Below are 23,989 nucleotides of genomic sequence, written 5' to 3' on the forward strand. Positions count from 1 at the left end.
TGAAAATGTTACATAGATTACAAAGATCACACAAAATACTTGTATGTTTAATGCAGGTGTTGCATTGTAAAACAATACGTCAGACAAAACAGTTGTGCAATTCATAAATAGACATTTTATTAATTTTAAAATGTTAAAGTTATTTTAACTGAATGATTTTAAAATAATAATACAGTACAGTTATATAAATTCAGCATGGCTCCACTTCCACTTTGATATTCAAGCTGCCTGCTCCCTCCCGTGTGCCAGCTCCTGTAATCCCCTTAGACACACCACATGCCGCCTCTTATGTAAAGTCAGGACGTTATAAGGACTGACGGGTCTGTCCTGCATCCAGAGAGGAGAGCGCAGGTTGAAGAGTCCACACACATACACCTGGACGGAGCCTCCAGCAGTTGGCTTCCCCCTCTAGGGAGTCCAGGCAGAGGAGTCTGAGCCTGTCACCAGGTCTTTGACTCACCCCTGATCCAACGGGAAAGGCCACAGTGGGAACGCTCCAAGATGTTTTTCAGAATCCCGAGACTGACCCCGGGCTACATCAGGCTGCTGCAGGTGAGGATTCTGATCAAGTCTGATGTTAGTTTTAACATTGATTAAATAGAATAAGGACGTTCTGGTTTGATAATTGAATGCAATTTGTCATAAAGGAGCATGTTTTAAACACCTACTACATATTTTCATAAGCTGTTAGTCTTGCTCTCAGATGCATAGGGACACTAAAGTTGTCCGTACTGCTGTGTATCAGGGAACTAAATTGCTGAGTCAATGCACATTGCCTGCAGTGGATTGCACTTTATTGCTATTTATCTGCAGCAGGCAGTTTGTTTTGATTTAAGACCTTTAAAAGAAAAGGGCAGAAAACCCTTTAAACGTCTTGGACTTGAAGTCAAGGTTGCGCGGTGCTCTGGGAGTCCTTGTTAAGTAGAAGAAAGTGGAACAACTCGATTGGTCAGAGAGCGGCCATAATGAACGTGTGCGGCTTTATAGCTTCGTACTTGTTTTCTATAGGGACAGAGCATACAGAAGGTTGGCTTAACTAAAATATATGCAACCATTATGCAGCCAGTTCTCAGTCTGTATCCAGCACATTATATACATACCATCCAGGCTATTGTTCCCGTAATTATAGGATGCAATTGGTTTTAGCTCATCAAACGCACTTTTTTCCTGCTGTTCACCACAAACAATGCAGAAATGCAATGACAGTCCATTGCACTGTAAGTGGGAATGGGAGCTGTGTGAATGAGCCTTCCTAACTGCCTGTGACACAGCTCCATTTGAAACTATGAAGTTTCTATTATCCGTTCCTCCTCGCTCTTTATAATTGTCAGGGACCGGTGGAGGAAATTGTCTGTGACGCGGAATAGACGAGGCTTTTGTGTTTTGCCGTGCAGAGACTCTGCATTTAGGTAAATGAGAGAAGATGGGTTTTAAATCTCTCGGGCATTGGTGGCGGGGATCGGATGGGGTGGGGGCCGAGGTGAGCATATTGTGGTTCACTCATTTGATGCAGACGAGTGTTTGGAAAAAAAGGGCTGCTAGGCATGTTGTCCCCCCCAGTGCTGCAAATTGATCTCCTTCCATGCATATACTTTGTATATTAACAAATCCTAACTCTGTGATCATTCTTGTTCTCTGCTACTTTGATGTGTTTGTCTTTCATATTCAATCAAAACATCCCTCTGATCACGAATTCACCCTCTTTTCCCTCCTCTTTCAGACCCAGGCCTTTCACAATGTGGCCGTAGTGCCCCCAGCTGAGAGGACCATGCCCAGTTTGGCCGTGCTGCTGGGGGCGGTGGGGATCGCTATGTGCGGCTACAGCTCCAGGCAGTTGGCCCTCTACCACCGGCCCTCTGCCCGCGTGCTGCAGTGGGTTGGCACGCACACCGATGCCAGCGCGGCGGCCCACAAGACCCCCCTTCTGGATGTAACTCGCAGGGCCAACGCCTGTCAGGAGATCCCACCCACCTCCTTCGTTGGCCAGAAGTTCCCTTAAGATAAAATGTGATTGGAGGGTTGGATCAAGGTCGGCCGGCGTCACTGGTTGAGCTTCAGTTGCTGCATTGTAGCACGTCTAAGATTGTAGCTATGCTGGCCCGTTGCACAAATGTGGCCCATGTGCTCTCTGAAGATGTGCTAGTGTGGATTTCTGACTGAGCCTGTGTGTCGGGAGGAAGTTGGGAGCGATAGCTTATGTTGTGTTACTGAAAATAGTGCGACACATGTAAAAATAGCTTAACTTCCGCTGGATTTCATGAATTACTCCGTAATATTAGAGCCTTTAATGCACTGAGTGGACACTAATTAGTGTGAATGATTGGATGAGCATGTGATGTGCTGGAGCTTCCCAAAGACTGGAGAATGAATGAGCTTAAATGTTTAATTCGGAGACATTGTGTGTCTCCTTGAGGCCCCCCGTAACAAGGGACTGACACTTGGCAGCACCCCTCTGTACACAGATGGTTGGCAACCCCTCTCGCTGTGCCCCCCACCCCTCCACCCGTCCCCACAGGCAGACAGCCAGCCATGTGTAAGTGCTTCAGCAGCCCATCCCTGTCCATGACTTCAATTGATTTCCTCTGAGGAGAAGCGACCGCCATCCATCAAGTAGCCTTGGCGTCGGCTGGCACAGTCTGGCATCGGCTGTCAATCAGGAGACACTGGTGGAAGGCACAGGTTGTAGCTGAATTAGTCACCAGTACTTTTTTTTTTTTTTTAGAAAAGATTCTTTGTTCAGGGTGGTGAAAGAGAGAGTGGCAGGGCCTGTTTGCTGGATACAAAACATGTCTGAAGGCTTATGTACTTTCAGTATCAAGACCTGAGTCATGTAAACAAACAAATACACCCGCACAAATACACCGTGCCGGATTATGAGACCTAATTTGACCTCGCTGGGACACTGCCGCTGGCAAACGGGCAGGGTAAGGATGGTGATTCCTCCTGGATAAGCCTGTGTGTTCTCAGTGGGTATAATTAACCCAGGTGGAAAATCATCCCCGGCACACACACTCATACACACACTCATGGACCTAATCTGGTATTAGAGAGACAAGGACCCATGGGAGGCAGTTCCTGTGCATCCCAACTTTGTACCTTTCCCCCTGCGGTGTCCACCATTCGTCCCCCTGTCACACGTGGATTTTTGATGGTGTTTCCATGTGTGTTTGGCAGTTGAAAGGGATTTGAAATGTGGCGAGACACCGAGCGTGGTTGAGAATGCGTGCAGTGCCTTGCGGAGCGCATACTGTCTTCAAATGGACTGTCCCACATGCTGAGTATGGACAGTGTAGAAATCAATTGAACCTGATATGATGGTGACACGTCATAAAGGGGGAGTTTCATTTCTCTATAAACAAGAAGAGGTTTAACCAGTATTCTGTAAGGTTGTGAAATATGAGGATGGTGAGAGAGTTGAGTGTTTCATCACTGTGAGGTCGGCCAGAACTTGTAATCCAATTTTTTTTCTTCCTCGCTCAAGAGCCGCTCTTGTCTGTCGGCCAAATTGGACCAGTTGCAGCTTTTTAGAGCCCCGGTACCGGAAATCCAGAACCAACGAAATGATCATAGTCCACTCAGCATAATGGCGACGTGAGGGTCTCTAAACATCAGGATTGTGTGTTCATACACCTGATGGAAAAGGAAAAGGTACATCAGGGTTTTGAACACTTTGCAGATTCAACATGAGCTTCACCTGCTGTAAAATCCAGGTATTTCACATGCTGGTACTCATGTCCATGCATTGCTCTCCCACGAGTGTGAAATCAATGTGTGTGTATGGGTTGGAGGCGGTGTAGTGCACCTGGCTGGTTTTGATGGATTCTCTCTATACTGCAGTGTTGCACAGTGAGCACGGAGCCCCTGTGAAAACCTATTGATCTCAGTCAGCGAGCGAGGTGGCGTCTGCTCACTGCAGCAAACTTCCTGTTTCGCTCAGCACCGTGCAGAGCAGCCGAGACGGTGCACTGACAGAGCGAATACCTGCAAACCGTCAGCCGTCAGAAATAAAGACTTTAGACTTTATTGTCCCCTGGGGGAAATTTGTTTAAATACAGGGGATTCGTTTGGAGGCCCAGTCTTCGTCTTTGTTTGCCGAGCTTCACACATCAGTGCTCATCCATTACATTCAATGAAGCTGTGTCCATTAGAGGAGAGATTTGTTCTGTTAGCAACATGATTGATATTTAATGACGACATGTTGGAAGAGATTTGTGAAATAAAAGCATGTGGCACTTCAGTCACACCTGTGTGTTTTGCTGTCATTACGCTCAAAGAGGTGAGAGAACTTTGTAGCACTTTAATATGAGTAGATTTAAGGATTCAAATGTACAAACCTCCAAGTTATTTGATGTGATACATCTTTTTTGTTGTTAGGATGAATAATGTCCTTACTATGCAGAGGGAATCACGATGCCTGTGACCTCATTTGGAGAAACATTACTTTATAATTTAGGAGACTAATGTAAATAAATAAATAAATAAAGGTATCATCAAGTAAACAAGCTGAGGACAATTTACATTAATATCGACATGATATTAATTACCTAAAGCATTTTGGGATTTTTCAATAAAACAGAATTCAAACACTCGGACGCAGGGTTTCCATGAGTCTGAGTTGGATCTTTCAGAGTCTGAACACTGCAGTAAAATCAAACTCAGATTTGGGCTGGAATCTTTTCATCCAAACAGCTGGGACAGATACTATCATGATGCTGACTTCGTAAAATAGACAATATTCAAATATGTGCCTTTGTAAATTTGCATAAACTCAAGGTTGGATAGGCAGTTATGCATCGTCGCAAACCATAAAATGCACATTCAATCAACCTGCACCAAATTTCATACACACACAGATATTTAAAGGTGCCTGATTTTTATCATCAAGATCCGCCCCCGTGATCCAGATCCACACCGAAATGTAATGGGCTCTTCCCTGATGCAAACAGCATCCTTCCTCCAAAAGAGGAATTAACAAACAGACGGGGGTGAAAACATAACCTCCTTGGCAGAGGTAAAAAGCCAGTGGGCGACAGACTTTGAGTAATGTTGGAACAAACATGACTCCAGACAGATTTCTCAATACAACCAGCAAACGAGTCACAATAAGCTGTGATCAATAACAGCCTGACTGTCATAAGATGATTCAGTACATTCTTTAAATTAATACAGATGTTTGTGCGTGTGAGAGAAGAGAAAGAGACTGTCAGAGTTCATGTGTGTGACCTAAAGGTTTGGAACAACAACCAGATTTAACTGAACTCACATGTGTGCACAAATAGTGTGAAATAACAACAAGGCACTTTACACAGTGAGGTTGAGACTTGACAATATGAAAGAGAGGAATCCAACAGTTCCCACAATGAGCGAACATGGGAGATGGGAACAAACCTCTGGCAGAGCTCAGGGTGGGCGACCATCAGAGTTTACAAAAACAGGATTAAGAAGATTTAATGGAAGGAAATGGAAGGAGCGTGCTGTGTTTGTGTTGTTTACGGCAGAATTAAATAAAATCAGAGCAGCAGCGATGGAATGAGTCGGTTTAAATGGAATGTAGATAATTCAAAGTTGATATTCAACCAGCAGGTCAGAGGGTCAACAGCCTCACAGACTCCATGAGGGAGGTTTGGTGAGAAGGCAACAGGTTCCTCCTGACGCAGCGTAACTGCGCCCTCCAGTGGACACACCCAGCAGCCATCGCTCATCCGTTTTGTTCTTCATTCCCTTCTGTTAAAACCAGACTTCATCGCTTTGATCCGTGTTTATATATTTGTTTTAGAGGCTGAATCCAGCGGGTGTTTGTTAAACTTAGTTCCCAGTGAAAGCAGCAGCAGCAGCACTGGTCTGTTCCGGCTGCTCCTCGCCCCTCTCCCCCTCTCCCCAGTGGAGAGGCAGCACTGTGCGCTCGGCTGCGCCGGAGGAAGCAAAGCGTGGAGAAGAAGAGTTCACCAAACTCACAGCGGATCGTTTGGATCTTTATTTGTCTTCCTTCAGCGGTTTGTATCCAATGTTTGTTTTTTTAAACGTTCAGCTTCATTTTAAAAGCGCAGGTTTTAGCGTAGTCTGCGCAAAAGTACTTTTCCAAACATGTTTTATGCGCATTGCAAGTTTGATCGCGCGTCAAAACTTTTTGACGCTTTTATCAGAAGCGTTTTGGACGTTTTCTTTTGTTTAACAAAAATGCCAACGTGTATCAAATGAGTTTCGCTAACTTGGACTACTTTGTGGTTTAGATTGCGCGTAATTTGCTGCTTCTCTGTTGATTTGGACGCATTTCTCGTGTTGAGTTTTCGGATTGTATTTAAACCTGACATGACAACACTTTGTTTGGCACATGTGGTGTAAGCTCAGTCTCCTGTTTCAGCCTCACTGTGCAAAACACACTGATTTTCTTAACATTCAAATGATTTTCCGGAGCTGGCTGAATGTTTGGAGAATCGGAGCTGCAGCCACTGAATTGCTTCTCAACTGGATAACCGTGTGTGTGTGTGTGTGTGTGTGTGTGTGTAACCTCCACAGTGTCATTTCGGTGTGGACTGAGGGGAAACAAGCAGCAAACACCGCAGGGCTGCACCGGGGGCCCAAACCCCATCGCTGCAGCATTATGGGCAACTTCTCCAGCAAGGAAGGCCATGGACCCACAGGTACGTGGATGGATACACACACACACACACACACACACACATTCCATTGACTTGATTTCCTGGAGACTTACTCAAACCTTAACAATTGTTACTACTTGCCTAACCCTCAATGTAAGTAACCTAAACTGATCCTTATCCTACCACCTTAAAATGAAATGATTTAAGTTATTACTACCTTTTGTCTTCATAAGGTAAATAAGTCCCCATAATGTGACTGTGTAAACAGATTTAGGTCCCCACAACATTGGCAATACCTGGACCTCAAACACATGTACATACCCTTATGAATCCTATTTCAATAACAAGCTCTCTTGTTCCGGTCAAATCACGTCCTTTGAATATTCTTTGCTCTTCATCAGAATTGTGAACTGAATTTCTAAAAGATTTGGCACCACACACAGAGGACTGACAGTTTGTGTGTGTTTGTGTGTGTTCTTTGAGAATAAAGCCAGCACACCTCAAGGCTCTGATTCATGTAGTAGTTATAGTGGAGAGATAAAAGAAGAGAGATACAGGAGGAGTGAGCGTAGTACAGGAAAATTCCTTAAAAAGAGAGGAGAGGTTGGATAAGGGGCAATCAGGAAATACGAGGCAACAAAAGGAGAAACAGGCGGAATGACTCTCTATGCGTTTGCGTGTGTGTGTGTGCATGCTGAGCGGCAGGCGGACTCCTGGCAGGCTTCCTGTGTGCTGCTCAGTCAGTGGTCATTCTCCTCGCGTCCCCGTGTGATTCGTTCAGGCCCCGCCGGGCCAGCTGTGATGAATCGGCAGAATTCCCCGGCTCAGCACAAGGGCAACGGATTAATCATGGGAAGCCTAATGCTCTCTGACACACACACACACACACACACACACACACACACACACACAGAGTCATTCAGTCAATCTGCCACCCATGGTTGGACAAGCACATTAAGGTTTGGAATGAAGAAACAAAAATCAGGGGAGACATGAGAAAGTTATTAGACAGCCCTGTCTTTCTTTTCCTAGTGATTGGACCTCACAGTCGGTGGTGCGTAACTTTGCAAATGTTTGGCTGCTGCTCTTAGAACACTAGAAAAAAAAAAGTACATTCATCTTTCGAGCAGTTTTGTCCAAACAAGGTAAAGGAGGAAAGAGAGGGAGGAGACGTGATATCCACTAGTTCCCATCATTTCTGAGTTTAAAGGAGCGCTGAGCCAAAATGTCCCAGCAGTGAGCTGCAGCTCACTGCTGGGACATGGAACATTTGTCCTCTGAGTATGTGAGTGTACCTAAATGTGAAGAATGAGCATTGCAGCAACACTGAGGATGAGCAGTCCAAGAGGAATGTTTCTGTCAAAGCGTCTTCAGGGGCATGGTCGGTCTGGATGTCCGCTGGCCAATGAGGGCCCTGTTGTCCCGGTCACCTCACTGAAATGTGTTTTCAGGGACAACATGCCATATGAGTGACCGCACGACTTTCCTCTGCCGGCATTCTGTCCATGATTTAGTTGGTTAGTCAGTGTCTCTTTCAGTTGCTCTGAACCCGTCCACTTAAAGAAAAGGTTTTCCCTTGTTCTCACTTGAATATCTGAGCTTCACTGTGCAGAATGATGAATGTGACACTAGAAAGCTTTGTTCACTCATCTGCTGAAGGAGGATTCTCGACTTGGATCTCCGCTTATGACGAGCGTGATATGGAGTCATGTGGAAACTTAAAGGAGACACATGATGCTCATATTCAGGTTCATAGTTTGAATTCAACTTGAAAAGGATTACATGCTCTTATGGTCCGAAAACACATCACCTTTCTCACACTGTCCTTTGCTGCAGCTCCTCTATTCAGCCTCCGTATGAAACACTTGGTTTTAGCTCCTGTCTCTTTAAGGACACCCTCCCGATAAAGCCCAGGCTGCTCTGATTGGTCAGCTGGCCCGCTCCATTGTTATCGGTCAACCGCTTCCAGTGCTTGTAGGAAATATGCTGCTGTCGCTTTACCTGTGGCACGTTTGATCTCATAAAGGTTTTGCATCGTCTCACTGCAGGATCAGCTTGAACGACATGTTCGCTCGATACAGTGTGCAACAGACTGTAATGGGTGTTTTCTCTCATTTGATGGGTGTTTTTTTTCAGATATGCACTGGACTCCGCAGATCCTCCTTATTGACCCCGGAGGAGGTGCATGTGTGAACGCAAATGTCAAAGTGAGACACTTCTTAGTTTCTACAGACTTTATCCGCCTGACCTCCTAGAATACAGTCAGTAGAAATCCAGGAGAGGTCGATGTGTGAACACAGCAGAGGATCCTCCCCTGAATTCAAAGTGAGCTAGTGGGGGGGGGTTGATGATGCTTCTAACACTCGACAGACACAAAAATGAAAAAAACAAATATCTCCTGGTGAGAAAGCGGTGACACACGTAGAAGACACCTGACGAAGATGCCAAGAGAGTTTGTCGTGATTAGAGCTGACGATGTTGTCGTGGGGGCTGTAAACATGATCACATGATCCACGCAGCAGAGTTAATACGTCACCTCCTGTCTCTGTCTGCTGCACCCTGCTACACCCTGCTGCTCCACCTCTCGCCTGAACAACAGATGATTTGTTGCTGTTGTGAACACGTCCGTGCAGACAAACCTCAAAATGCATTGTGCATGTCTGAAAGGCAAACTCTGGGTAAACTCCACACCCATGTCATCTACCTCAGAGGGTTCTATAGTTTAAATAAACAAGTCTGTTTTGTCCAGGCTGAACGCAGCCCTGGCTTCGTCAGGGGGCGTTCCAGACCAGCAGCGGTGTGTGTAGAGCCAGTGTGGGGTATCGTGATGTCACACGACAGTCAGACAGCAGCTAGATCTCAAGTTTCAGCTGCAAGTGGCATGCAAAGCAATTCTCTCTCTCTCACATGAGAACTTGTCTTTCACTTTTTGTTGTGTGTATCTGTCACAAAGATTCTGTTGCACATGAGAGCGACGTTCACGAACGCGCGAACCTGCTAACGCTGCAGATTGAACGAATTTTGAGGGAAACGCTGCAGAAAAAGTGAAACTAAATTCCTGGATCTGCCAATTTATTCAGATCTGGATATATCGGATATTCTGTCTTTCCCGCCCTGTACCACATCCGTCCACCAAGTTTTGTGGAAATCTTTCCAGTTGATTAACAAACAAAAGACAATCTAAATGAAAACACAACCTGCTTTGAGGTAAAAAAAAAACCTGTATAACACACTACAGGAAAGAAAAACTGAAATATCCTCCAGTGCATATACAAGGAAAATAAAATGTTTCATTGAAGGAGACAGTTTGTATCCAGTAGTAACCTTTGAAGTGTAAAATCTTAATGTCTTGACTGGGGGGGGGTCTTTAAACATGTACTTTTTTTATTTTGTCTGAATTGAATGTTTCTCTTCCTCAGGGGCCCATGGGGAGAGTTTCCACACTCCTCCTACTTCTCCGCAGAATGACCTTCCTGCCGTCCCCCAACTCCTCCACGCCACCACGCCTCACTCTTCCCTCGCTGCCCCACTTTCACCTCCACCTCCAGTCCCAGTCATCACACCAATTGGGAAGAAATCACAGCCCACCACCACCACCACGCCGACCACTCCCAGCAAATTCATTCCGGTTCCTAATTGGAGGTCTAACTCGTCGGTCAGCTCAAACAGCTCAGCCACTGGCCCTGGAGTCAGCCCGGTGCACAACAACAAGCCTGGAGCTGCTGTGGTTAAAGCGCCAGCGGCTGTGGGGAGGAACGGGGGTCCTCCTACCTCTACGCCTCGGACTCCGGGCTCCCAGGGGAAGACTGTGGTTTTCAGCCCCACAAAAAGCCCCTCTTCTCTGTGTAGTGCCTCACCTGTGGTGGGCAGTTCCTCAGGACTGACCTGGAGGGAAAGGGACAGTGGTCTGAGTCAGTCTTTGCTGCTGGGTCTTGAATCTGGGGACGGCCAGGCTGAGGAAAGGGGAAAGCTGCTGGAGGAGTGTCGGACATCACTGGGTATCACCGACAGTCACGATCAGGCCACGGACACAGATGGTAAGAGAGATATATGTTATACTACTAGTATTTAAATTAAAATACACTTAAAATACCACATATAAATAATATTCAGGCCTGTCGAGTTATTGTTTGAACACTTAAACTTTTCATTTCATTGTGGGCTTACCGTTTCCCCATTCTGAGAAGGGCAGGTTTATTTCCTTGACATTTATTTTTAGTGTTTGATATGCATGTGATGTCTTATGACATTTCTGTTTCCTTCCTTCAGAGATACTGCAGCAGCTCCTGGCAGAAGTGAAGACTTTGAAGAGCACTTTGCAGGTGAGGTGTGCTCCATCTTAAATACATTCTGGACAGTTTCTCTTCTACCACTTGTTTGTGCTGGCTACTCAGTATGATACTTATAGTAAGTGACAGTTGGTGAAACCACTCCCTTGAACTGTAATTATTCAGTTTTGGCTTGGCAACTGTAACTAGGCCACAGTCCTGCTCCCCAATTAATTCCATGGCTTTTGTATGAAAGTTGACAACTGGCACGACAACTGAATCAGAAAACCTTGAACGACCCCTGAAGGGTAATTACTGTGTTATCATTTCATAACACACAGTTTGAAAAGTAGGAGTAAGTCAAACAATAAAATCATTGGAGGAGCAACACATGCGCTGCTTGTGTGCTGCATACACACAATCAGGTAATGCTCACTTCTCCATATTGTAATAATGGCCTTTTATAATGAAGACGTCATTATATGATGATGATGAATGATTTGTTACTGTACTGTATGACATCATTATTGTCATATGATCATGATTATTTTTGGATCTATTTAAGCTTTAAGTTGTGTCTATAGCCCTATAGAAGACAGAAATACATCAAAAACGCATGTTTGAACTACGCATGACGTCACTTTCTGACTTCTTCTTTGTGACTTCTTCATGTTGTCACTTTTTCGGTTGTCAATTTTAGTTGACTTTTGACTGATCAGCTCCAAAAGTTGATCGTCTGGAGACGCACACAGACAGACCGGGGTGAAAACAATACTGTGCTTGTGAGGCTTCTCTGGTTCACAGTGTGACTACATGAAACAGTATAACAACAGAAGATGCGCACAGTAGAGTCTCTTAACAGAGGCCTCTTTACGTGAGCATACAGCCGGTGCAGATGTCGACAACAATCCAGGATGGTGCATGAAAACTCCCCACAGCTAATAGATCAGTGTCTGGGCTGCAGAAATGTTCCATCCTGTCCGCCTGAGCCTGAAACTGCTGTTAGTAACGAGGGGATCCAGACTATCTCCCTGATGCCATGTCTCTGGGAAACACTTCTTCCTCTGCAAATCAAAAAATAATTTATATATATTATTTTCTTTTGATGAGCTGAGCTGTGTATTTTAGTGCTGACAACAGGAAGTACAGGCAGCCGTGGTTTGAAATGATAGTGCACCGGCTGTTATATAGTCTTACTAGTTTTCTTATTTTTTTTTACTTATGAGGCTCATCTTGTTCACTTTGCATTTCTGCCTGGAATGCACCTTCTTCATATCTGCTCCTACTTTTCCACACATGAGAAAAACCAAAACAGTTGAAAGATTGAAGAGGATAATTATAGCAATGTAAACAGGAAGTCACACACCAATTATACATAAGTCACCGTAGTGTTCCAGGAGATGACACCTAAACAGCTCTGGAATGGGCCCCGCTCGGCCCCTCTGGGAGGTCCAGCTCTGCTAATTGAGGTCTTCCTGTCCTGTGATTCTGCTGAGGGGTCCAAAAGAGGAAAATCCCTCAGATCACCTTCTGTTCAAGTGTCTTAAAGCTGATCACAGATTGGTGCCTATGGAGCCTCCTTGTGAAGGGAGAAGTTGATTCTTGAACATCTGCAGGACACCTGTTGCTTTCCTTGTTAAAGGTTTAAAAAGGAAGTTTCCACTACATCAAGACATATTACAAATGTCTCTAAAAAGAAGAAGTTGAGATACGGACTGAGGCATGTTGCTTTGAAACAACAAATTGGGATTTTTCTTAGAGGATGAGGATTTGGAGGAGAACACTTCAACTGTTCTCCCCTACACACAGAACTGTGTTGAGGAGGTGAAAACTTTCCTCAAGGACTTGAACACCTTCTTCAGGTTCAGCGTGCTGCTTGAGCCAATCTGAAGAGAAGCATCAGGCGGGAGGCTGAATGGGCCTACAGGTGGAAGATTGAGGATCACTTCGCAAACAATGAACCATCATCTGGAACATCGGCAACTTCAAGACAAGCAGCCACATGTTGATGGTGGTTAATTCTTGTTTTCCTTTCCTCGCTATGATGTGAAAACAGTGGAGCTGGACACAACACTTTCAACAGTCACATCCTCAATGTGCAAACTGTGGGGCATCAGAGCTGTGAACCCACCTGTGTGACCATCTGTACGACTGTATTTTACTTTGTCACATCTGCATCGCACTGCTCAGATGTTTACAGTTCAACTACCTTTATATGATATATATATATATATATATATATTCGTAACTGCAATACTTCTATAAGGGATCAGTGTGACTCAGTAAATGTATGATATCCTCAAGGGCAGCTGTTGTTTTTTTTGCATCATAGTGTTTTATATCTTTGTATATGTTCCAGCAAATATTTACTTATTTCATTTTATTTATATATTTTGCACTTTAAATAAGTTTAATCTGAACTTGTCTGCTTGAAACTGATGTTTTGTTAATGAATGAATCATCTCTGTGCATCATCTCAAGAGATAAATATTGAAACTTGAAAGTTAGGACTTTCCCGTTATTACGTCCCAAGCCTAAAGTTGGATAAGCCAATAAGAATACAAATTCTTTAAAAAAAAACACACACACTTCAGTCCAAATGCTGGGGCGTTACTTGCTCTTCTGAGGATGGTGATATTCTGTGGTAATTTCCTGTTAGTCGTTGCTTCCAATTCCTGACCCTCCCTTATGAGTATTGTAAGCCAGAGGCTCCCGGCTTCCTCCAGGTCTGCCACATATTACAACAGCTGGAATATCATCTGCAGTTCACGTTCTTTTATTTTGCCATGTATTAGAATTTGAATTATTTTTAGTAAGCTTTCTAATTTGACGCACAACTTGTCCTCCATGGTTTCTCCACTCGATATCCTGCTCCTTGTGTATCTTTTCTCTCACTCGCCTTCACTTTCCCACATCTCCGAGAGGACCTTGGAGCTATGGGCCTTTGCCAGATAAACCTCAGAGAGAACTGTGGCGTGCTGAGAGGTATAAAATCACGGGCAATCCAACACTGTGTTTACACGGGCCCTCTGCAGAGCGATAGAAGCTGAAGCTCCTGACTGAATGACTGAATGTGGAGGAGGGGGGGTTCACATTCGGCTGTTCGGGAGACAAAACTTGTTTTGTTTTTGTGCTGTGTGGGGTGGAGGGGGGTTTGCGGGTGGAGCGCTGCAGCTTGAAGTGACTGGCTGACCGTGTGCTGTTGTGTATGTGTGTGCGTGCTCCACTTTGGACACAAGACTCTCAAAAAACCAGAACGCATGCTTTGAAAGTCCTGGCGAGTACAGTTGGTTTTTGCTTTGCAGGGACGCCTCCCCCCCTCCCATCCCGCCCTCCTACCCTCGCCGTGCCTCTCTCTCTTCGTTCCCTCATTCTTTCTCCATTAGAGAGCTGACCGCTCCTCTCCGAGCTCAAGAACTCAAAACAATTACCCTTCAACTTTCGCTACACTGCTCCACTCCTCCTCCTCATTCTCCCCCCTTCCTCCCTCTATCTTCCCATCACTCCCTCCCCCACCTACTCCATTCTTCCACTTCCATTTGTCTTTTTGTCTGACCCCAACTTGAGCATTTAAGCTTCTTTTTTTTTCTTCAGCTCTGACCTCCTTCCTTTTCCATGTAATTCAAGTAGACATTATTCTTCCAGGCACATTCTATCAGCCTCTCCCCCCCCCCACGCCTCTTCATCTGTCTTGATCCACACTTTCCCAATCGCTCCATGTTTATCCAGCAGTCACGATGTATTTCTGATGTACTGTAGGTAAAACTAAATAAAAAAAAACAAAGACACATTATTGCCCAATGTGCAGCAAAGGATGTTATCCAACGCACCATCTGTCTGCGCTTATGTGCACCGCCAGTCTTCAATTGTCCTAACCAACAAAAATGAAAACACGCCCATTCATGGCGGAGTGGTGGATGGCACGTCAGATTCATGCTCCCTCGTGGAGATTTGGTCCATCTCAGTGCGCGGCTTTTTTGGAATCAGTTCCAGGTGAGCGCTGCCGGAGATTTCCAGGAATGATCTCCAGGTTGTCCCTCTTCTCCTCGCTTGGCTGCTCCAGCGAACCAGACTTAAAAAATGCCGTGTATGTGGAGGCTGCTCACATGCAGAGGGAGAGTTTAGTTTATGATTCGTAGTTGGAGGACATTGTCTACATTTATAGATTTGTGTAAATATTTGCAGATCCATGCACGCATTTGCAGATTTGTCTACACGTGTACAAATCACAATACAAGCTCAGTACACATTTGAAAAGCTGATACACACACTCGGATTGAGATACAGTTACAAAAGTTTCCACACACACTAATAATATTGCATTGCATATGCTTATTTTACCATGTAAAGCACTTTGTGACGTCTCTGCTCACGAAAGGTGCTATAACTTACTTACAATATGGGCCCTATAGGAGTGCTTGTGCATATATCCTTGTGTATTGTGTTGAATTTGCTCTGCACAGTAAATGGCAGTATCTCGGGAATCTTCTTCGATGTCCGAGGGCATTTATGCAATTTCTAGGCTCTCTGAAGTTATCTTTCAGTGGCCATTCAGTGGGAATCTTAGCCGTTTTGTACTGTACATGTGTGTGACTGCTATAGAGGGAGTGAAAAGCCTCTCAATAGTCATAAGAGGGTTTTCAACCATTTTTTGAAAGCACACACTGCAGGAAAGCTGGAGAGAGGAGCCATTACAGAGCGATGTTTCCCCAAGTATGTGTTCGAAAGACTGGGTGTGGAGGTGAACTAGGGACAGATGGTTCGAACACACACACACACTCTCACGTACCCACTACACACAATCCCCAAGTGTGCTGGACGCTTTCCAGGAACTCTGTAAATCAGATGTGCACCCACACTATAGACGGCAAGTGTATCTGTGTCTGTCTCTCTCTCTCTCTGTGTGTGTGTGTGTGTGTGTGTGTGTGTGTGTGTGTGTGTGTGTGTGTGTGTGTGTGTGTGTGTGTGTGTGTGTGTGTGTGTGTGTGTGTGTGTGTGTGTGTGTGTGTGTGTGTGTGTGTGTGTGAGTGAGAACCACATCTGGTCTTGCAGTGGGCCACTAGGTCAGGTCTTGAGGGACTGAAACACAGTGTGTGTCTTAAGACTGACAGTCCACACCCTTATCTCAGTGTGAACTGAGGAGCGCCCCTTCCTGTTTCCTTAAACAGACATGCTCCAGTTGGAGTGTCCACACTCAGATAGCGACGACTCGGTGATAACAGGATCCTCCATGTCCTAGTGGGTGCTTTAGTTTTTACTACTTAATATAGAAATACAACAGAGACTAACCATTTGACACATGTCTCCAGGGACAGTCTGCTCCAGCTTACCCTGAATGTGTGTGAGAAAACTTAACAATGTGGTTCGGTGGTGAGGTAAAAGAATAAGAGAGGTGCACATGTGGGACAGGAAGGGGGGAATATGATACTGTGTGTGTGTGTGTGTGTGCGCGCACATCCAGTGTAATTTGGTCCAGCTGTGGTCTTAAGTCACTGGTCAGATGAGGCAGCAACTTGGCTCAGACGGGGCCTCCTCCTCGTCTCTCTATCCATTCTTCATCTAATTACCAACCCTCCCCAACCTCCTCCACCGCCCTGTGATTACAACCACTGTTATTGCCTGTTCTCTTTTGCTTTTTCATATTCCTTCTATCTATTTTATGATTATGGTCTCTTAAAGTCTTTCTTTAATGGTCTGGCATCATTTACCTCTTGGCTTCACTGGTTCCGAGTGCGTCTTTAGATGTCTGGGTTGGTGTTTGTGCTTGTCTGAGGCAATAATACTCTTGAGGGATGAAAACGGCCCATTTTTCGCTTTTCATCTTGAAACAGAATCTGCTTCAGAGTCAGTTCTTCATCTAACCAGTGCGGCTCATTTCTAATGGAGAACAGTAACCACAGAAGTTTCACAATGCATCTTTGGCTCGGCTGCTTCATCCTGTTTTCTCTCTGTGTCCGGGCTTGTTAGGGGTCCTTTTATTTACCCTAAAAATTGAAAATGCATTCTTGGTTACTTGATTTTAGATGACATGAGCAAAACCTTTTTGGCTCATGATTCATTTACACCTCATGAGAAATGACTTGCCAGTTCCATTCCTCTGCTTGCTGAGGCTTGCCACTCACCTCTGTTCAACTTGTAGTTTCCTAATGAGGATATGAGATATTTAATTGTTTGTTTGTTTGTTTGCTTGTCTTGTGAGGGTTCAGTTCATGTTTGCTTTTGACGATGAGATCCAGTTTTAATCACTTTGTGGAGAAAGTGGAGAAAATGAGCAAAGCAGCATCATTTCACTGAAAACATTAACTGGAGGTTTTCATGACATAAGTGCATTTCTATATAAAAAGATGTCTATTGATTTGTAATAGGGACACTTTTTTTTCCAAAAATCTGGTTTGAACAAATTTTACACGACACGCAATTCGTTCATAAATATTGAATACCCCTGTTGGTAAACTGGTGAGCCCGCAGATAGTTGACGTTGATGACAGCTGCGTGGTACAAAGTCGACAAACAACCATCACCTTGGTTCATTAAATTTTCCGTTTAAGGTGTAGAACACACGCTGCCTCTCAGGAGCTTTGGTGTGATTGTCCGCTCAGGATGACTTTGCTTGCTCCACTTTCTTAGAAAAACATCATGGATCATGTTGGATCATCAGGCAAACTATTTAGTACTAGTTGTTATTATTATTATTATTATTATTATTATTAGTAACTACTTCAACTATTTCAGATGGTTCGATGTCCGTCTAGATTGTTTGTTTTGAGTTTGAGTCGATCATTACAGTTCGAATATGAACTGTCGTAGGCTCTTTTCACCACAAACTCTCTTGACAGCTTAGTCGGCGTTTTCTATCTGTGTTTTTATGATATTTGTTTTCTTTTTTTCATTTTTGTGTCGGCCATTCGTCAAAAGCCCCCCCAACCACCCTACTTGCTCGCGGTATACTAGGGGGCCAGATGGATAGTTTGCAGATAATCCTGAGGCTCTCACTCGGACATTAGCATTCAGACGTACACCACAGCCGGAGAAAATGCGGATGATCTGCAGAGTTCAGTGCATGTCATGAAAGCAGCTCTAGTGTGAACCACTACAGAAATCAGTTTGTGTTCCTTTACAGCATCTTGTGAACACACCCACTGTTTACCTTCCAGACAGAGCGTGGGGAGTGGCTGCAGTTCCAGGCTGACCTCCAGGTGGCGGTGTCAGTGGCGGACCGCCTGAGAGCAGAGGCAGAGGAAGAGCTGACGGCTCTCCGAACGGCGCACACAGATGTCGAGAGGGAGCTGGCTGCTGCCCAGCAGAGGCAGAAGGAGGCTGATACGCAACTTGTCACCGTGAGGGGGGAGCTGAAGGAGAGCAGGCAGAGACTGTCAACTGTCAACCAGGCTCAGGGTAAAACTGAGGCCCGGGCTCCGTGTCCGGCCCCAGAGAGGCCCAACGCAGAACCAACCGTCACTGTTGAGAGCAGAGAAGGAACCCAGAGGGGCACGGAGAGGACGTCGTACAGGCTGGGACGAGAAGGGATGGAGAGACGGAGCGAGAAGGACCTGACTAAGAATGTCGTAAGCGAGGATGCGAAAACGGACTGTAAGGGCGTGGCTAAACGTTACCTGAGGAATGTGACCAATGAGGATAGGAGGGGAGAGGAGGTGCGACCCACAGAGACACGACGGACGATAACCACAGAAAGATCAAGGTGCGTTGAACTATTTGACCTTGTGCTTTTTAAAGGATTTATAAAACAAATATTACTTCTGCAGCAAATTAATAATTAAAACATTTCTAACCAAAGCCTATTTCCTATCTTAATCATTTCATTTAATCATATGAATGTGTTGCAATCGATCCACAGGCATGAACTGGGCCACGTGAGGACAGTTTGAACAGTTGAATTTACAGCTGGAGCCGAGTAAAACAGCTGTCTAAGGAAAAAATACCACCCAAAACAGCTGGTTTAGCTTATTGTGTGCATTCTCTTCACTGTGTTTTGTCATATTACAGAAGCCTGTCCAGGTTACCTGCCTCGACAGACCTCACCATGCAGAATGGAACATCCCAGTCCAACAGCGCCACGACAGTGGGACCCACAAACATGGTGCCGTATTTTATGTTTAGCTTGAAAATGTCTGTGCAACAGTTTGTTGTCAATGTCATGATTTTTACCTAATTTGAATTAATTCTTTTGTTTTCAAGAACTCAGGGCAAATAAGGGGCCGAAAAAATCTGGATTCGCAAGACAGCAAGTCAAGCACTGACATAGGTGTGTGTGTACAAAATGATTGTGTGCAATGTTTTACAGTATTGCTTGTATGTAGAGATACTGCACAAGTAAATGTGTTTTTTGAGCTGTACACTTAAACATATGGAAACTAAATCATATGGAGGTTCAAACGGCTCAGGTTAGCCAGGTTCTAGGAAACTCCGGAGGTGAGAAGCCTCTTGTTCATACGACATCTCTGGTGCAAATGTTTGTGTGCTGCTTCTGAAGGTTCTGAAGTTTCTCATAGCTAGACAACCTAGATAACTTAGCTTTATTAAGTTAATTGATATGCTTTATGTGTGTATTTACGATACCTGTGTGTGGGTGGCCGGGGGATGGTGTGCCTTTCACCTCCCAGCACATCACAGGCATTTTTTTTTTAATTTCAGGGAGAGAAACTTCCGTTTTTTTCTTTCAGGGAGAGAAACTTGTTACACCTTAAAGGCACTCCATTGAGGGGATTATGGCCATTAGAGGTGCTATTGAGCAACAATTTTATGAGCGGGACAATGCGCCGGACGACACACATGGATGTACATACACATGCTTGAGGATGTGGGAGATTAAACACATACTGTTGCTGATTGTTTTATGCTATTCTGCTAAATGAGCGTAGATGGCGATAAAGCTCAAAGAAGCGTAGAGGGACTGTGTCCACAAAGGCAGTGAAGAAGAGAACTGCTAGTTAAGTACATTAAGGAAAACATTCCAATATTTTGAATCAGCTCTACAAATCAGTAGAAAATCAGGATGTGCACAATGTATTTTGGTTAAGAAAGACTGATTATAAACACACATTTCACATCTCACGTGCACCTTTTTAAAGATGATCTAATCCACATATTTGAACAATGACGAGTATGTGTGAGTTGAAAGAGGAAGCACATAAAACACAAGAAACCGCAGGAAGCTGTTACTCATTTCTGTCCCTTAATTCCACAGAACAGTTTAGCATCTTTCAGCTTATTGTTTTGGTTTTTTCATGGTTCACAACATTACTCACAGCTCTTATATTATTATTATCAGTGTAAAGGTTCTGATAAACTCGTATTTAAAGAGCATTTTTATTTAACATGTTTGGCATTAGTCTTTATACAGTGATATTGTTTACAGCTTGTTTCACTGCCCCCAAGTGGCAAACAAATGAATGTAAGCATGTCGATGGGTCACGGGTTGTATAACTAACGCCTCTCCTTTCAGCTTGTTCATACCCATGACTTGGTGTTAGGTAATGCAGTATTGTTGCTCGTCTTTGCAGGGAAACGTGAGGAGTCTCTAAACAAGTACAACTCTGCCCTCACCGAGTTACCTCCCACCAAGTGAGGACACACACACACACACACACACACACACACACACACACACACACACACACACACACACACACACACACACACACACCTAATTGCTACACCCTGTGTAAAACTAATTAGTCATGTTTTTCTGTTGAAGTCAATATTGGGGCCAAAACACCACTTGAATCAATCTGTTAATTAAGTTTCTCTTTCGATAAACGGGTCAACCATGTGACAAGAGCTTTTTTTTAATACCACCACAAAATCTAAACTTATAGCAACACTATTTTATTGTTAACATATAAATCTGAGGTCGTCAGTAGTTTGTGTCCTGTTGTCAGGTCCCAGGATGGTTTCAACCTGCTGCTGCGTCGCCATGGAGGCTCCAAGAGAAACTCGCTGCTCCGCTGGTGTCAGAGCCGAACCCAGGGCTACAAGGTAATCATCCACAACAAGTCTTTCCTAAAGTCTTTCTTAAAGATGAACTAGATTATATTTGATGTAAAATTCCCATCATATTTTATGTAGATTAAATAAAAGGGCACCAAGCACTTGCTCCTGTTATTGTAATGATATCTGAAAATTTCGTCTAAAGAAACAAATATCTGAAAATATGTCAAATTAGTGTCGTGTAGGAATTAAAGTCTATACTATCATACTGACAATACAATACAAGGCAATACAATCATGTTTGAAGTTTTTCCCTGAAGAGTAATTGCTTACTTACCAAAGCTCCGTCTCCTATGTCCTCTCATTCAATCTTTCTATCTTTCCTTGCAGAATATTGACATCACCAACTTCAGCAGCAGCTGGGCCGACGGCCTCGCCTTCTGCGCCGTCTACCACACCTACCTCCCCTCACACGTCCCCTACAGCAGCCTCACTCCAGAGAACAAGGTGCGAGCTGTGCCCGTGAAACGCATACCACCCAGTGATTAATGGCGTTCAACTTATCGATTCATTCTTTTTCTTTGCAGAGGGAGAACCTCGGTCTGGCATTCAAAACAGGAGAGACTGTTGGGATTGCACAAACCCTGGTACGCCTCTGTGTACTTTACAAATACAACAAACCATTTCCCGGGCAAAGCCTCATCTGACTTGTTTCAGTGACAGATGAAAGGTTGGTTTTTATAAAGCTATTTGAAATCTTTGTTTGACAGACAGTAGAGGAGATGCTGAGAGCAGGGGGTCCTGACTGGCAGAGGGTGCTGAGCTACGTGGAGAGCATGTACCGTCACTTCGAGATGTGACTGCTGACAGAGGTACTGACAGGACACGGCAAAGGAAACCCATCATGTTGTTATGACGATGTCTCCATCATTCGTGTCAGGAAACTGGAGAAACAGTTCTGTATGAAAAAAAATTCATTTAAAGCTGCAATTTGCAACTTTTTGACGTGAAATAGGATTTTGCTTGACATGCAGTGCAGGATTTGTTAGAAACTCCAATATCTATGACTCAAAGCCGTCGCAACCAAAGGACGTAAACGCTGACGTCAGCTTTTCCCACTTGGGTCGTTTCCTTTCATATTTAATGTGACTTTACAAACGCTGGCTCAGGCAGGAATGAGGGTGTGGAAGATTCTAGCACATTGGATTTCACATATTTACTGAATAAGTGAGTTTACGTACAATCTAAACATTTCACAGCTAAGCAGATGTGTTAGTAACACATGAGGAAAATCCTTGTTTTGTCCTTTTGCTAAAAACTTATTTGATAAGTAAATTGGGAAAATAATATGTGGTATATAGGTACCTGATAAAGGCTTAATCTTGAAAACATAATAGTTAAAAAATTATATTTAAGAAATTATAAATATTTCTTAATATCGATTTTGTTCCTGTGGGTTGAAGTTCGCTTTGGCTTTTTTTGCTGTCATGTGGAAACGCTCCCTGACCATAAACTAAAGATGGACAACATGACTGCTCCCCTAAAGTGAAGCCAATAGATCTCTATCACCACTTGGTGGCTGCCTGAAGTATCGGTCAAATATCTTGCCTCTTCCATGTTAGGGGATGGGACATGAACCTAACTAAAGAAGCCACATACAACTTTTCTTAAAGATGGTTTCTATCAATTTAAGATAGTGAAAGAGGTTAAATGTCGTGATTGACAGCTGAGTATTGAAGGGACCTCACTGTTGCGGTGCCATCCCCCGATCACTATTGTGCAGACTCTGACTCCAAATGTGTAAGAAGGTGGTATTCCCATCTGGGATATTTTCTCCTCATTCCTGGATAGTTGGAGGAAGTGAAGACACGTCGTCCTGTTACAGTATTTGTCTCTGACCAGGTCGAGGCAGTGGAAGTCACATTGACTCCACAGTCAATAATACATTTTTTGTTGTTGTTTACCTGCCTGTATGTTTCATATCCTTAACCAGCTGACATTTCACACACATCTGTGAGTAGTCCGAAAACTTCGGATACAGTCCAAGTGCGCAGTTTATCCATTTGAGCGAAAAGTTTTGAGATAAGCAAAATGCAAAGAGTTGCATAATGCAGCTTTCAAAATAAAGCTTATCATTGACCACCGTTATAGAAGATATGTTGATCTTTTTTGATAGTAGCTCTTGGAGAAAGGTTGTGTAAACAGAACGAGGTGCTGTAAACGTCTCCACACTGGCAGAAACTTTATCACATTGTGACTTTCATCAGATATGTTCAACCTTGCCTTTTTTTTAACCTTGTATGTGACTCTCTCTTTGTTTCCTGGACCTGTTTAGCACTCTGTAAATATGCACTTTGTCCGCACTTTTTTTTTTGGTGTAAGAATGTAATGATGTACAGTACAGACCTGTGTGAAAAGCTTGGGTGGGCGTTCAGTGTCAAGGCTGCAGACCAGTCAGTTTTTTCTTTGTGAATGGCAGTCGATGTTTTCTCACAGGAAAACACTGGGACTGTGTGGCAGTGATCGAAATAAAAAAAACAAGTATCATGCCTCCGTGTTATCATGAGTGTGCCAGTGCTGCATTGGTGCTCAGGGATGTGCATGACAGCCGTGACACATAGCAAAAAAATACACACACACACAGGCAGAGTTTCCATTTCATGTTACAGCTGCATCCCGCCAAACATCTTATTTCACAAGAGCTGAAAAACTAAACACCAGGTACTGTCATGACACGTTTAATGCCGCGTGTGTTGCCAAAGTCGTACGTGCCAAAATACACCATCTATTGTAAAACCTGTTTATATGTAACTAATGTGAAAAAAGAAACATGATACCAAAGAAATAAAGTATTAATATGAAACTAATGACAATGTGTGGGTGTTTTTTGACATCTGATCAAGTATTTCCCAGAAACAATGAAAAGACTGGAGCATGATCAGAACTCTCATCATCTCTTCTGGTTTTAATCTTGGCTTTAAAGTGATTAGTTGTCCTTGAGTCTGCTTCCTCCTGCTGGTGAGGGAGGGTTAATACAGGCAATAATGAATTTAGCCTGTGTCTTTAGCTGATCTCTTCTGTGCTGCTGTTTTTAGTGCAAACTCTGCATAACCTGTATTCTTCTGTCACAATAGGAAACAGTGTAATGATATGGCATCTCTAATTTTTCAGTTT

General features: G+C 44.0%; 2 protein-coding genes across 4 annotated transcripts; both read left to right on the forward strand.

Moving 5' to 3' along the window:
* Nucleotides 1-317: 317 nt before the first annotated feature.
* On the forward strand, nt 318-4,237 carry zgc:193593 (uncharacterized protein LOC564090 homolog). The gene is made up of 2 exons (XM_035167151.2): nt 318-552; nt 1,721-4,237. Exons 1-2 carry the CDS (start codon nt 502-504, stop codon nt 1,997-1,999), a joined length of 330 nt encoding a protein of 109 aa, XP_035023042.1. The 5' UTR covers nt 318-501; the 3' UTR covers nt 2,000-4,237.
* A 1,379-nt stretch (nt 4,238-5,616) lies between these two features.
* Nucleotides 5,617-23,682, forward strand: si:ch211-195o20.7 (cytospin-A). Of its 3 annotated transcripts, none has more exons than XM_047341675.1 (12): nt 5,617-5,993; nt 6,517-6,641; nt 10,019-10,636; nt 10,869-10,921; nt 18,022-18,566; nt 18,872-18,965; nt 19,064-19,130; nt 20,389-20,449; nt 20,749-20,863; nt 21,206-21,322; nt 21,403-21,462; nt 21,586-23,682. In XM_047341675.1, the coding sequence occupies exons 2-12, from the start codon at nt 6,602-6,604 to the stop codon at nt 21,673-21,675; spliced, it is 1,860 nt and encodes a 619-aa protein (XP_047197631.1). In that variant the 5' UTR covers nt 5,617-5,993; nt 6,517-6,601; the 3' UTR covers nt 21,676-23,682. The 3 variants fall into 3 exon arrangements, with proteins under 3 accessions (XP_047197631.1, XP_035024849.2, XP_035024848.2); XM_035168958.2 differs by having other exon boundaries at nt 5,618-5,993; nt 20,767-20,863; XM_035168957.2 differs by lacking the exons at nt 5,617-5,993; nt 6,517-6,641 and adding an exon at nt 8,751-8,806.
* Nucleotides 23,683-23,989: the final 307 nt, after the last annotated feature.

Source organism: Hippoglossus stenolepis, chromosome 10 (genome assembly GCF_022539355.2).
Source record: "Hippoglossus stenolepis isolate QCI-W04-F060 chromosome 10, HSTE1.2, whole genome shotgun sequence".
In the NCBI taxonomy this organism is placed as follows: Eukaryota; Metazoa; Chordata; class Actinopteri; order Pleuronectiformes; family Pleuronectidae; genus Hippoglossus; species Hippoglossus stenolepis.